Below are 16,026 nucleotides of genomic sequence, written 5' to 3' on the forward strand. Positions count from 1 at the left end.
GGGAACTGTGTTTTGGCTTCTCTGTAACCAGTAAGGTATTGTAGAAGCTGTTTAGTGCTAGGCTTGGTAAATCTAAGTATTGGAACATCCACCACTTTTGGGGATTGTCTTCCCCATTCTTTGCAGTTCGCCCTGATTGAGTAACCTCAGTGTGGCCCCCACCCCGGTCAGAAAGGCATTCAGGTATAAAATGTGCTGCAGGGCTTACAGACATTTGTCAGTAGACCTGTCCGCTCCATCTAACACAGGGAGAACCCCTGTGCCTGCATTGTACTGTATGGCCAGCTCCCCCTCCACAGGCGCACTCTGTCCGTCCCCCTGCAGGAAACAAGCTCACCACTTCTTCACTGCTGTAGGGAGGCTGAGTAATGCTCTCTACAGAGTTGGTAGGGGTACCTCTTTGTGGGCCCTTTACCTCCTTTTCTCTGCCTGTAGCTGCAAGCACAGGCTCCTCTGAGAGGCTCCTGGCCTGTAGCAGCTCTAGGAACAGTTAACCTTCCAGACTTGGCTGTGCTACACTGGAACGACTTGGGGCCAGGAACCAGCAGCCCCCAATCTCCTCCACAGGGTTCCAGAGAAGCATTAATGTGGCTGGATAAGAGTAATTTGATGGAAAGTGTATAAGGTATATAAGATTGATGTGGGGAAGTGGGAGAAGGGATAGATTTGGATGGACAAAGACATAAAATGTCTCACCGGGTAAAATTGTGAGGGCTGCTCAGAAGGCATGCCTGGGCTGTTAAAATCTGCCAGTCTGGCCACAAAGGCATGTTTCATTAAAAAGTAGTTAGGGAAACAGGAGAGAAACCTTCCAGGGAAATATCAGTGTGACTTCAATTATTACATATTGTGAGTAAAAATGTCTTTTCTCATTTGAATTTTAGCGTTACTGTAAGCAATGTTTTTCAGCCATCATATGCTAAACAACTAACACTTATTTTTGACTGGCACTATAAATCACAATTCTGTACTTAGAATTTGCCCTAAGTTTAACAGGCATAAGAGTTAAGTAACTCCGTTTTTATTGGTTTTGGCCATTTTGAGTCATACCTCCTACTGCTCTGCATCGGATTTCCCTCCTCCACGCTTTTTTGGCATTAAACTAACTTTTGTTGGAGATACAATAAAAAGCAAGCAAATCCGGATTAGATTAATAGACATTTATAAAGAAAAATGTTATTTGAGAAATTATACAAGCTTCAAACTTTTGCTGCCTTCAAACCTACAGAATATAAAATATATGCAAATGATCACACTTGTCCAAGGACAAAGCTCCTCTTTTTCATATCCCTACTGACAAATCAGAGGTTATATGATGAGGCTTAATAATACAAACATTCCTTACAATCTGGGAAATGATAAATTTACAAAGCATGCCATATAACCAAAGGTAAAAACATTTTCAGTCAGTCAAATTTAGGAGCATTTACAGAGCATCGGCACTGTATCTATGATGAAAGTTTCACATTAAACAAACAAAATAAAAGTCTGAAAAGCATTTCAAAACCACTTACCTCTTTGGCTCTCTGTACAGCATCACTTGGAGGATTCCTGATTTGTGGTGAAGATTTTGTGTTAATTTTGTCATAAAGCTAAAATCAAAAGGAAATAGAATACTGTAACCGTGTGCTATTTTGTTAGTGTTCAACATAATGGAATCCAACAGCCTATATACAATTACATGGTTAAAATGTATTAAACTACAAGCCTCACCGTGTTTTATGTACAAGTTTAGCAAACAAACTATTTTTTTAAAAAAAACATGTCCTGAGCTGAACACAGTGCCATCCATTCAAAATGTACAGGATATCATGGGAAAGTTTAGAGAGGTTGTGAGATTTTCTGTGCTTCCCATGCATTTTCAATAGGAGACTCTGGGAACCATAACACTTGTGCAAATGTTTCTGTGAACTTTGAATAAGTGGCACTATAGCTCATGATAAATCATACATGCTGTTAAATATTTAAATTAATCCAGATTTCTCAATTTTTCCAACAAATCAAATGTCAAGTACTCCAAATATTATATAAATTAAAACTAAAGTTCATAGCATGAGAGAATGCACCTCCAGACAGAAAAGCTTTTCAAATTAATTGCTACAGAAACCCAAGTCTTGGGAAAAGTGCAAAATTACTTCTTTCCGGAAGGAATGTTCACACAAAAGGATTATCCTCTCTTTACCAGGATTTTCTATCAAGATCATCAATACCAGCATGTTTAAATATGAAATCAAAGACCTTCACTTCTCATCTATTTTACAAAATATTTTTGAAAAACCTAAATAAAAAAAAATACAAAGACAAGGAAGAGCTGACTACCTATGTTCAGCCCTCCTAAAATGTGCCTGGTTTAAGGGAATAACCATATATTTCAGAAATGAATAAACCATATATTTAATTCCTTCAACCAGAAGCATTCAGTATACCGTATTTGCTTTAAACACATGTACAGAGATCTTTTCTGACCGACAGCTGAATAATCCCTAGCTCCATCAGATTATGCGTATAGAATGTCACTTTGTAAACAGAAACGATCCAGCATATTTTAACTAAATTTTTAACGAAAGGTGCCCTCTTATAAACATAGGAAAGTACTCTACATTCACAGACCTACAAAATACATGGAGTTGTGGTAATGGGCACAGGAGCTGGCTTCCTCCTTGTCCCAGGGGGTGCTCAACCCCTGCTCCGCCTCAAGCCCCACCCCCACGCTTCCACCCCCACCCCACCTCTCCTGTCCCCACTTTTCCCCAGGCCCCGCCCCACCCCTTCCTCCAAGCCCTCACCCCACCTCTTTCCACCCCTGCTCCGCCCCCACCACCTCTCCCCTCCCCCCCCCAGCGCCTCCAGCACAGCTGATCCATGGTGGCAGGAGGCGCTGGGAGGGAGGTGGAAGAGTTGATCAGCTGGAGGGTGGGAGGACTGGGGGGGAAACTGGCTGCCCCCACTACTCTTTTTCCATGGGTGCTCCAGCCATGGATCTCCCACGGAATTAGCACCTATAGTATTAGGGTTTTACTGGCATGCAGTTTGGACACCAGACAAGTGCCCACAAACCAGTTATATGGCACAAACCCATCATGTATTGTAGGAAGAGCTGGAAGCAACTCTATCTTTAGGTTGCCTACAAAAGGATTCTGGCAACCTAATCTTTAAGAAACTCTCACACCTCTTGTGTTCAGCAAAGCTGTGATATTTGATAAGGGGAATCCCCTTGGTCTACTAAATTGCATTTTGTTTGTCCTAAAATTCCAGTCAGACATAAAGTGCTAAAAATATAACAGCTCTGCACTAGATCCTGGATCTAAATTGACAATGGTTGCTTTCTGCTCTTCCATGGCTTACGGCTGAAAGTGTGGCCTTCAGGTCTTCCTCCACAAGGGTGGAGAGGCTCTCCCAAATAAGATGAAGGCGAAAGAGAATAGTGATGACGTGTTTATTGAGATTATGACCGCCTCTGGGACAGTGGACACCGAGCAGGAGTGCAGCCCAGGAGAATGAGCTTGGCACGCAGCAGGAGATGATGGGGATTCTGAAGGAACAGACACATATTGAGGCGTCTAGTTGACCTTCAGGAGAAACACCTTGAGGCTCGACTCCCTCTGCAGCCCCTGCAGAACGGTATGCCTGCTTCGCTGTACTCCCTGTCTCTTCCCGCACATGTTCCACTAGGCCAGGGGGACAATGCAATATCCCTTTCATTCAACGGCAGGGGATGGCACAAAGAACAGCCGGCGCACATATGCTGATGTTTGAGAGGCGAGGCCGCTGAGCTTTTAAAGACAAGATGAATGTTTTTTTCCCCTCCCAATTTTATTCCATCACGTTTCCAATGTTTAATTCTATTTGTGATCTTTAAGTTTCAGTATGTTTGTCCAACAGAAATCCATGTCTTGAGAATGAATTCATCTTTATTCATTTAAAATGGGGGGAGGGAAGGAGAGGGTCAGGAAAACTGAGGCAATGGAGGGGATGTGCTGGAGACAAAAATCCAGCAGACATAGCAAGGTTCACACTATGAGAAGGCACAATACAAAAGGCAGCACACATTACTGTGGGTCATTACTGCAACGGATTTTCAAAGCTTCCTTAATGCAGTGCTCCATGCTGAGCTCTTCTCATAGCCCTGGTATCTGGCTGCTCAAAATCAGCAGACTATCTGCCTTCCTGCCACACCCCTGTGGAAACTTTGCCTCACAGATATTATGGAGCGCACAGCACACAGCTATAATCATGGGGATATTACTTTCAGTGAGGTCTAATCTAGTGAGCAAATTGTGCCAGCGACTGTTTAAACGGCCAAAGGCACATTCAACCACCATTTTGCACTAGTTGAGCCCCTTGTTGAGAGATCCTTGCTATTGTCCACATGTCCGGCTTCATTAGCCATGGGAGTAAGGGGTAGGCAGGGTCTCCCAGGATCACTACTGGCATTTCAACGTCACCAATGGTTATTTTGTGTTCCAGAAAGAAAGTCCCGGCTTGCAGTTTTCTGAACAGACCTGTGTTCTTACAGATGCATGCCCCTTCCCAGACCATCCCACTTTGATGTTGGTAAAACACCCCGGTGATCCACTAGTGCTTGCAGCACCATTGAAAAGTATCCTTTTCTGTTTATGTACTCTTTGGCAAGGTGGTCTGGTGCCAAGATAGGAATATGTGTGCCATCTATTGGCCCAACACAGTTAGGGAACCCCATTACGGCCAAACCATCCAGTATCTCCTACACATTGCTCAGAGTCACTACCCTTCTGCGCAAAAGGCAATTAATGGCCCTGCATACTTGGATCACAACAGCCCCTACAGTCGATTGACCAACTCCAAATTGATTCCCCCACTGATCAGTAGGAGTCTGGCATTGCAGGCTTCTACACAGTGTTCGCCACTCGGTTCTCCAGTGTCAGAGCAGGTCTCATTTTAATGCAAGGCTGGGGAGAGCTCCGCACAGTTTCTGACAAGTGGCCTTGCACATACAAAAGTTCTGCAGCCACCGATCGACATCCCATAACTGGATAACAATGCGATCCCATCAGTCACTGCTTGCTTCCCAGGACAAGAAATGGCACTCCACAGTGTTCGGCTGGTGCACGACTGCCAACAGCAACTGGAATAGTTTCATTCTATGGTTTCCAGCAGGGCTGCTTGAAGGACGTTGCCATGTTCTGCACAGCAGTTCCCCTCCTGGCTCTGGAAATACCGCAGGATAAGGCGCATGATATCTGTAATGCTCACAATAGTGCACAGCTGAGTGGGGTCCATGCTTCTTGGGATATGGCATATGTGTGGCCATGCCAGCCTCTTGAAAAAAAATGGCGCAAAAAATTATGGGTTCCAGTTGAAATCGGGGAGGGAGGGATAAAACTGCATCATGGGACATTGACGCCATTTTCTCAGACCCCCCTGCGAGAATGTTTTGGTCCCATGAGGCACTACAACCCTTCCCAAAACCCTCTGAGGCGAGTTGCATTGTAGTAAAGCTACTCACAGTGCACTGGTGTGGACATGCACTACGGACTTAATTACTGCGGCAGCTGGATGTCAACTTAAGTTTGTAGTATAGACATGCTCCTGGTCTTTGCAGTCTAGATAATATTCTTTGATCATAGTTTGTATAAAATTCTATGCCTGTCACATACTTTACAGAAAATGTATCTGAGAAAGGTTTTAAGGGCGTTAAAAAATGTCTGGGTGCTATTTTGCCCATACTTTTTCCCTTTGCCTCTCAAGCGCGGCTCCCTTAAGACCATGAGTTCACTGTACAGACATCTGAGTCAGAGAAAAAAAGGTAAGCAATTTTTAGAGGTTTTAAAACCGAATATAGCTTTTTTATTAATAAAAATGTCATGACTTAAAATTCTATTATCTGAGGGTTTTCCAGGTGTAGAACCAAGTGCTGTGCGCTCCACTGGAAAGCTGCGAATATTCCCTTTGCATGGGTATAAAGATCCTGTTTCGAGCCCTAAGAGATCATGCATTATCAGAATTTAAACCAGCCACTCACCCAGGGGACTGAATATTGCCTGTACTCGGCCACTAGTCTATAAAATTTTGAGGGGGAAGGAGGAGGAAAATTGCATCTCAGGGTGGTGAAGGAGGAAGAATTTTCTGGCAGGTTATTTAAAATAATTGTTTGAAGCTGCTCAGAGGTTTGGAATGTTAGTATTAAAATAGATTACTCGGTAAAATGCAGATGTAGCAGTCAAAGATGCATGAAAATTTAATTTATCACACGGATATCACTATTATATACATTTACACATTCACACTCAATAAGACACATACAGATGCAGGGGAATCCGGACAAGAAATAGCAATTAGATATTTCTCACAATTGCCAGAAAGCTGAATGTGTTTATGAAGTAGCTTTTTTTTTTTTTTTTTTTTATTATGATCAAAATTGTCTACCCAATATTAAAGGTGTAGATTTTACCCACCATCATAGGAATGTGTTAGCTATCTCATGAGGCTAGGAAGAGAACAGCAAGAGGGGAAGAGCCTGGGAGAGCACTAGGAAAACACAACTGAAGATTAAAATGAATCAAAACCACATTAACTTTTTAGTAGCACTCTCCTTTTAAATTCAGGCCTTCAGGGCAGCTACCAGCTGATGATTCCCTCGTTTGGCATTATACTGTTAGACAGACCGAGTGGTGAGCGGTCCAGGAGCAAGCATGGAGGCACAGAACCTATAACAAACCTGGCCTTTTGTGGATCCCTGGGATCAGATTCATCCATGGTTTCAGGAAGTGAAACTTTTGGCTGCTCCATGAGGTGGGGAGATAGGAGTGCTCTTGGGAACTGGAACAATCTCAGCAAATCTCTCCAAGAGATAGGTATACTTCTAGGTATACTCTCTACTTTGCCAAATCAGTGTAACATGTTTTCCAAAAACTCTGTCATAGTGTCATGCACTACTGAGCTCTCTAAAATTTTTGGGATATACTGTGTATGAAAGACAATGCACAAAATAAAGTATTCCCAGAATACAAAAAGAACTGACACATAAAATTGCAAGTCCGGTAGCACGTATTTTTAATAAATCTGTCTAATCAGGGGTGGTGGCATATGACTGGAGAATAGCAAATGTAGTATCTATATTTAAGAAACAGAAAAAAAGGATCTGAGCAACTACAGATCTGTTACTCTTCTCTCAGTAGTATGCAAAACTTGAGAACAAATTTTGAAGGAAAGAATAAGTAACGACATGGAGATGAATAGCAAATGGGATAAAATGCTACATGGGTTTATCCAATGTAGATAGTGCCAGACTACCCTGATCAATATCTTTCTTTGATAATGTAAATAATTCTCTAGGAAATGTTGTAGACCTAATATATCTGGACTTCAGTAAAGCATCTGATACAGTGCTACATCGGAAATTATTAGTAAGATTGGGAGCCTGTCACGGTGGTCACGGATTCCTGACTTTCTGTGACTTCTGTGGCAGCTGTTGCTGGCTCAGGGGCAGCAGTTTGGGTGTGTGGGAGGGGGCTCAGGGCTAAGGGTGAGCACTAACTTCGTGGGGGCGGGGGGTGGCTTCCCAGCTTCCACTAGCATAGGTGGAGAAGGGGGCTCTGCGCATTGCCCGCACCTGCAGGCCCCGCTCCTGCGGTTCCCAGCCAATGGGAGCTGCGCCTTCGGAGCCAGTGCTTGTGGCGGGAACAGCAGGAGCCTCCCTGGCTGGAGCTATGGGGACATGCAGAACCCAGTAGGGAGCCTGCGAGCCCCACAAACCCCCCCCACCCCAGCACCAGCAACACGCTCCTCTCTCCCCCCAGCATCAGACAGGGTATCAGGCCATGCCCCCAGACCACCCCCCACGATTCCCCCCAAGTTTTAGTTAGGGACATATAGTGAAAGTCATGCACAGGTCACAGGGAATTTTTGTTTACTGCCCATTACTTTTACCATGACTAAAACGTAGCCTTAATTATTAGTAACGATGGAGAATATGGGGATTAGTACAAGAATTGTAAGGTGGGTAAGAAACAGGCCATAAGTGAGAGGACAGTGAGTAGTGCTGAAAGGGGAGCATTATGCTGGAGGGAGGTTACTAGTGGAGTTCCTCAGGGACTGGTGTTGGGACTGATCTTATTTAATATTTTCATTAGTGACTCTGACACAGAGAGTGCGCTACTTAAATTTGCTGATGATGCAAAGTTGGGAGGCACTGTCAACTTGGAGGAGGATCACAGTATTTTACAGAAAGAACTGGATGACCTTGAGGACTAGAGTAATAGAAGTGGGATGAAATTTAATAGTACAAAGTGCAAAATCATGCGCTTAGGGACTAATAACAAGAATTTCTGCTGTAAGATGGGTGGGCTCTTTAGTTGAAACAACAGCAGAGGAGAAAGACCTTGTGTATTAGTCCATCACAGGGCAATAAGCATGCAGTGTAACTGTAAAAAAGACAAATGCAGACCTAGGATCTATCAGGTGAGGTATTTCCACTAGAGAGAAGGAAATATTAATGCCATTGTCCAAGACACTGGTAAGACCTTATCTGGATTACTGTGTCTGATTCTGGTCACCTATGTTCAAGAAAGATAAATTCAAATTTGGAGAACAGAGGCACAGAAGGGCTACTAAGATGATCAGGAGAATGGTGGGCCTAGCTTATGAGAGGAAAGTGAAAGAGATTGGCTTGTTTAGCCTAGCAAAATGAAAGCTGAGAGCGGGTATGACTGCTTTCTATAAACACACCATGAGGGCAAACTTCAGGAAAGGAGAAGAGCTATTTAAGCTAAAGGACAATGTTGGCACAACAACAAATGGCTATAAACTGGCCAGGAGTAAATTTAGATTGGAAATTAGAAGACTACGTTTCTAATTATTAGAGGAGTGAGGTTCTGTCACAGCCTTCCAATAGGAGTAGTGGGGGCAAGAAACTTAACTGGTTTTAAGATGGAGCTTGATAAGTTTATAAGAGATCATATGACCTGGTTGCCTGTGATAGCAGGGGACTGGATTCAGTGACCCAGGAAGTCCCTTCGAGTCTATGTTCTTAGCTATAAAGTTATAAAGATTTGCACAACTGTGTATATTTACATTTTGAGGGTAGAACAACTTGATAAGACCTGGCTGTTTTTCAGTTTGATTTATATATACACAAATATATATATGTTGTGCATATGTTAAACAGTGTAAGACATACACCCACTCATCACCTAACTTCAGCTGTCTTTCCTTATACATTTTAAATTGATCTCTAACAAAGATTAAAATAATGATTAGATATTTATGCAAGAGATTAGTAGAGGATGTGTTCCTGTTTTGGCTGCACTAAAAGATTTGATAATAAAGCCTCAGCTAAAGTAAGAGCACATAACCATATACATCTTTAAAAATATGAAATGAAGCAGCATTGGAAAAGGATGCTATTTTGTTTCACAATAACCCAAACAGAGAAAGGTGTCTGCTTCCTTTTTCTGCTTTTTAATTACTAATCTGTTGGGGATGAAATCCACTCCACCTACATAAAGCTTGAGCAATGAGATGTTATAAGGGTGGAGCACAAGAGTGTGTGAGATTTCTCAAATTCACACCAAACCCATGACTGGGGTGACAGACTGCAACAAAGTCACAGCAGCTAATATCCCATCTACTTTATCATCTGGAACAAGATCCGCAGCACCATCATGATATTTACATGTGCTGTTGGATCAAATGGATCAGTATGTTCGACGACCTCCATGACCACGACAGACTGGCCAATATGGGCTAGTGTGGGGATACCTTCCATGTTATGAAGTGTGCAATGATGCAGATAGCCTGGTGCTTTCACTCTGGATGTACACAGACATTTAGATATGCTTTATTGCATTTCATTGTTGCACGTTTATTCATATTATTTTTGAAAATTAAAACTATAATAGTTTAATCACAATGTAAGCATCACTGCTAGTTATTTTTATTCCTTAATTTTTAAATACCTTAACTTTTTTTTTTAAACATATGCTTTTCCCTTTTACATATTATATTACACACACACACACACAAGCATATACATTGTGACAAAGTTCCTCCTCTGCCTTGGTGGGTCCGTTCACTCAGTTAGCCTCATCACTGGCCAGCATGGGGAAAGGAAGAAGAACAATCCCCGCAGTCTCTGTTGATCCACCCGGTGGATCGGGGAACAGGCCAGAAACTTTCCCCTCTGGTGGAAACCACAGTTCAGTTCAACTCCTCCCGTATCAAGCAGGGAGTTTGGGGGATGGAGGGAACACGGGCTCGCCATCTACTCCAGGTTCCAGCCCAGGGCCCTGTGGATTGCAGGGATCTACAGTGGCTCCTGTAACAGCTGCGTGACAGCTACAACTCCTTGGGCTACTTCATAGAATATCAAGGTTGGAAGGGACCTCAGGAGGTCATCTAGACCAACCCCCTGCTCAAGGCAGGACCAATCCCCAATTTTTGCCCCAGATCCCTAAATGGCCTCCTCAGGGATTGAACTCACAACCCTGGGTTTAGTAGCCCAATGCTCAAACCACTGAGCTATCCCTCCCCCATAGCCTCCTCCCAACACCTTCTTTATTCTCACCACAGGACCTCCCTTCTGATGTGTGATAATGCTTGTACTTCTCAGTCTTCCAGTAGTAGGCCTTCTGACTCTCAGCTTCTTGTGCCTCTTGCTCCCAGCTCCTTGCACACACCACAAACTGAAGTGAGCTCCTTTTTAAACTCAGGTGCCCTGATTAGCCAGCCTTAATTGATTCTAGCAGCTTCTTGATTGGCTGCAGGTGTTCTAATCAGCCTGTCTGCCTTAATTGTTTCCAGAAAGTTCCTGATTTTTCTGGAACCTTTCCTGTTACCTTACCCAGGGAAAAGGGACCTACTTAACCTGGGGCTAATATATATGCTTTCTATCACTCTCCTGTAGCCATCTGGCCTGACCCTGTCACACCATATACACACACCTTCTACTTTCAGCTGCTACTTTTTTTCATGTCCTAAAAATAACAGACTGGTTCTGAAGGTGGTCTCTAACTTTTCGTGTGGCAATGCACACTCAGATATTTGGACGATAGAATCAAATCCTTTATTTGTTTCAGATCTCTGACTTTCAACTCTAATAGCCAGACTGCTAGATTTGGGCAGAAGTTTGTTGCATTTATGTAATTACGTGTGGTCAGAAAAACACATTAAGCCCCATCAACAATAACTATTCCATACTGGTCACAGAAATGGGTGAGAAGAAAAAAGAACATGAATCTGCAAGAGACAGCAAGGCCTACAGTATGCAGTAAAGCAGCAGAACCCTGAGCCAGAGAGCATTAAAGTAGTGCCCCACCCATATCTGAAGATATGTTCCAAGAAGCTTCCCACTAATGCATAAGGAAATGAGTAGACTAGCTACCCCTTTTATGAAGAACTATTCAGAATAACGTATTGCAGTAGCTTCTGCTTTACAGTCCATTATTATCTAGCACTCACAATTTTAGGAAGTATTTGCTGAAGTATCATTAAAAGTTAATCTGCAATCATATTTCAGTAATGGTGAGAACAGAGTATTACAATGCAGATTAACTTCTTGATATTTTGCAAATTTTACTGTGGATCAGTGTGTTCCAGCATCCACTTCAATTGTGGATGTTCTCTAACTAGCTCTTCACAGAAACATTGGCGTTGCGAAGCAGCAGCCACTTACAACCCACCTTACACTTTAGAAATGTATGGTCCAATAATCTGCCTTCAGCAGTATGTGGGCTAATGGTCTCATGTATACTCATGAACAAGGATATTAGTTTCCTTGATTTAAATATAAAGAAATTACCCTCACATGAACAGTTTTATAATTTGCAAACTGTACAAGAAAATCTCTGTAGACTACTTGTGTAACACACCTTATAGATGAACATTAATAACCACTTCTTGATTTACTCACAGAAAAGACTGTTTGCAGCTGTGCTACAGGGGATTCATCCACAGGGGAAGGCAGGTGTTTGCACCACCACCTTCTGTTGGGGGTTCTGCAATGGAACAACAGGTTCAAACTGTGCCACGGGCTCCACACTAATATCACCACTGGAGGCTCCCCAGGGAATGCACCAAACCAGTGCATTCTTAGCTGCCTGATCATGCCCCCTTCTTCAGCCAGTGCCACCCACATCTGAGGTGTGCTAATCAGGTCTGGGCTCCCAGCAAAGGAGTTGTTATGGGTGCCCTTCCAGTGTGCTTTCTATCACTGGAGCCTTTTGTTTTGGAATCTGCCAGGGAGTTTTTATACTACGTTTCACTAATTTTGCCCAGCTCTAGGGATGATATTTAAGAAAACCTGTGCATTCTGAGCACTTCAACACCTAATTGCAAACAACATTTCAGCATCAGGCCTTTAAAAACATGTTCAAGGCTTAAAAAATGTGTGAAGCTTAAAACCTAATGTTATGTAAAAAAGGCGGGTCAGGCACTGCATTTCTAGATTATGGCATGCCTCATGGACGACGTCTCAGTTTCTTGAAGCACCTTTTTGGCAATGTTCACTTTAACAAACTCTCTCTAGCCTTGATTCTTCCCTGTTAAGTTTCTGATTTGGATAATTATCATTTATTGACTAGCAAACGTTTTCCTTAAGAATATCTATTCCGGCCCCTCCGCCATCTACTATAAAACTGTTTTTCTTCCAAATTTGTATTAAATGTGATATTAACTGTATCAGATTTTTTTAAAATTATATATATGTACACGCATATATACACTTTCAAAACACATCCCACTCATTCAGAATGATGTACTCATTTTATATACATTACTCAATTCCTGCTACACACAATCTTCTTGTCCTATTCTATATACCATATGCTGACCACAAAACACATCTTGAAGTTGCAAAGAACTCCTTTTTCTCTTGGCAACAGAGTATCAACTCTCCCCACCTCTCAACTCTAGTCAACTTAAGTATTCATGAATTTGCAACTGAACCTGAGGTAGTTCTCTCATGGCAGCAACAGAGCTACCTTTCCCTGTGATGATGGTCCCATTTACCCAGTTTTTAAGAATTAGCCAAAAAAACTCAATATCTATTTTGTCTTATTTTTATTTGCCCTTGTATAAAAATCAGGATCACAGAAGACCATAAAACAAATTGCATTAAAAACTCTTAAATTCTGCTAAAGCAGTAGCAAACCCTTTTTCACTGGGTGGTATTAATGTCAGTTACTTAGTGATCATAGTCACATATGGAAAGGAATAGTACTGTTCTCTAATACAGTAAGATATTAAAGTTAACATTCAATTAAATAGAGTACAGGGTACTTGTTAATACTGAGAGCAGGGGTTGGCAACCTTTCAGAAGTGGTGTGCCAAGTCTTCATTTATTCACTCTAATTTAAGGTTTCGCGGTCCAGTAATACATTTTAACGTTTTTAGAAGGTCTCTTTCTAGAAGTCTATAATATATAACTAAACTATAGTTGTATGTAAAGTAAATAAGGTTTTTAAAATGTTTCAGAAGCTTCATTTAAAATTAAATTAAAATGCAGAGCCCCGTGGACCGGTGCCCAGGCAGTGTGAGTGCCACTGAAAATCAGCTCGCGTGCCACCTTTGGCACGCGTGCCATAGGTTGCCTACTCCTGACCTAGAGCATGCTACAAATCCTGAACGTCCCAACTGGGATTAAAATTTAATTCTGACAGGTTTCAGAGTAGCAGTCTTGTTAGTCCGTATCTGCAAAAAGAACAGGAGTACTTGTCGCACCTTAGAGACTAACCAATTTATTTGAGCATAAGCTTTTGTGGGCTACAGCCCACTTCATCGGATGCATAGAATGGAACATATAGTAAGAAGATATTTGTGTGTGTGTGTGTGTATATATATATATACAGACACACACACACACAGAACATGAAAAGGTGGAGTAAGAGGTTAATTAATTAATATGAGTTATTATCAACAGGAGAAAAAAAACTTTTGTAGTGATAATCAAGATGGCCTATTTAGACTGCACAAGAAGGTGTGAGGATACTTAACATGGGGAAAAGTCTATTTCCCCATGTTAAGTATCCTCACACCTTCTTGTCAATGGTCTAAATGGGCCATCTTGATTATCACTACAAAAGTTTTTTTTCTCCTGCTGATAATAGCTCATCTTAATTAATTAGCCTCTTACTCCACCTTTTCATGTTCTCTGTACGTATGTATATATATTCTTACTATATGTTCCATTCTATGCATCCGATGAAGTGGGCTGTAGCTCATGAAAGCTTCGCTCAAATAAATTTGTTAGTCTCTAAGGTATCACAAGTACTCCTGTTCTTTTTATTTAATTCTGAGAAACCCTAAGAGAATACAAAGGCATAAATCAATTAATCAAACTATTCTATATGCAAAATGTGGTTAAAGTGATACTGTCAGATCAAATTTAGCCCCAAGTTTAGGTTTTGTAAAAATTATTACTTATTACTTATCAAACAGGTTGGGGCCTCATTCTTCTAGGTCCTGTATAAAACATAACAGGCTTTCATAAAATTCAACAAAAATCGAAAATGTTTCCATGAAATTGATTAGAATTTGAATGGACACATTTGTTTAAAAAATGGAATAAATAAATCACTGCACTATTTTGATAGTGCATGAGAACCTGACCATAAACAAAAGCCTTATTCATGATTACTGAGGGAAATTCAAAAAGCAAACATTGTAGTTGTATTATTATTATTATTTTAAATTAATTTCCATACAACCAGAGTGGGGAGATACATAGCATCATCCTATTTCTGCCCACACTCCTCTCTCACTCTTGTTCCCCTAGATAGGCCTGGACAACAAGGAGAGGCCTCTGCAGAGCGAAGGGGAAGAATGTGGCATGAAGGCATGCAAACCCTCTCCCTCCGTTTCACACAAAAGGCAGGTCCTTCTGAGGGTGGATCTTTGGGCATGATCTGGTCCATGATTTTGTTAATGTTCCTGAAACAAAATCTGATTGTGCACGTCCCCAGTTTCCTTCACCCAAAGGCCTTTGCAAGAGAAAAATCATATGAACCCAGAAGATTCCAGAAGAAGGATAAGGCTGACACTTTTTTCTGAAAGGCTGAGTAAAACCCCTTCAGCTGTTTTGGAGTTTACTAAAGATGATTCTCCCCTGCCCACCCCACACAAACCAATGCTAATGTTGCTATTTTAAAAACTTAACTGCATGTTTATTTAAACAGAGCTACAGCAAAAATGACTAAAGACTGACATTTCGTATAGGCACAATCCCCATTGAGGAATATTACCTTTAATTGGTTTGAAAAAAAAATCTGTTTTAATTTAGCAGTAGATACTGGTTTAACCATTTGAAAACTGCATACCGACCACAGGCAGTAGATGTTCTTATCGCACACATGGGCACACAATTCACTAAGGGATGAGGTTTTGCCACTCTTTACATTTAGTACTTTACTGCATGTACTACTCAATGTGAGTAAGCATGATGGAAGTATGCCCTAATTTTATTCTTGGTTCAAAGGACTTACAAGCTCCACCTAAGTCAGCAGAGACTGAAAGGTGCACTAGTTGATTACCTTACTTCTTTCTCCATACAACCTATAAGTTAACCTATAATTAAAAGTCTTAGGCAATTAAGTGAAAAAAACCTAGCAATAATGTAATATGACCAAGAATTAGTAAGTCAGGAAATTTCAAAAATAAAGGCAACGTTAACTCAACCAAGTTGCACTTTTCCTATTCTTTTTTCCCTGGTTAAATGTTAAGAATACATTACTCTGTTATAAAATGTTCTGTCTATAACATATAACACAGAATGCACAATATGGTTGTTTTAAAATGCCACGGCAATTGCAATCTTAGAAATTTCCTAGCTTTTGAGTTCCTGACCGTACAATCTTAACATTTAACATTGAGTTTCTGCATTTACTATACAGAAAATCAAAATTTACAGGATTAATGAGTAACCCCCAAAAGGTTAGCAGTTGCAATCCATGCATGAGCAAAAAGCAGGTATTTAAGGTAAAAATAAAATTGTCATTATAGCAAGTTAACTGAAGGGTGCTGTTTCTTAAAAATGCAAGAATTATTTTAACAAAT

At 41.3% G+C, this 16,026-nt stretch overlaps 1 protein-coding gene across 17 annotated transcripts in view; it reads right to left on the reverse strand.

Annotated features, from left to right (window-relative positions):
* CASK (calcium/calmodulin dependent serine protein kinase) overlaps positions 1 to 16,026 on the reverse strand; it is a 421,703-nt gene that overhangs the window by 69,885 nt on the left and 335,792 nt on the right. For 16 of the 17 annotated variants that reach the window (XM_073358724.2, XM_073358808.2, XM_073358793.2 and 13 more), the window contains one exon: positions 1,515 to 1,592. The exons of the other annotated variant lie outside the window; for it this stretch is intronic. In XM_073358724.2, coding sequence (XP_073214825.1) covers positions 1,515 to 1,592 — 78 coding nt within the window. The remainder of the gene's footprint in view (positions 1 to 1,514; positions 1,593 to 16,026) is intronic. 17 annotated transcript variants of the gene reach the window in all.

The sequence above is a fragment of the Lepidochelys kempii genome, chromosome 1 (genome assembly GCF_965140285.1).
Source record: "Lepidochelys kempii isolate rLepKem1 chromosome 1, rLepKem1.hap1, whole genome shotgun sequence".
NCBI lineage: Eukaryota > Metazoa > Chordata > Testudines > Cheloniidae > Lepidochelys > Lepidochelys kempii.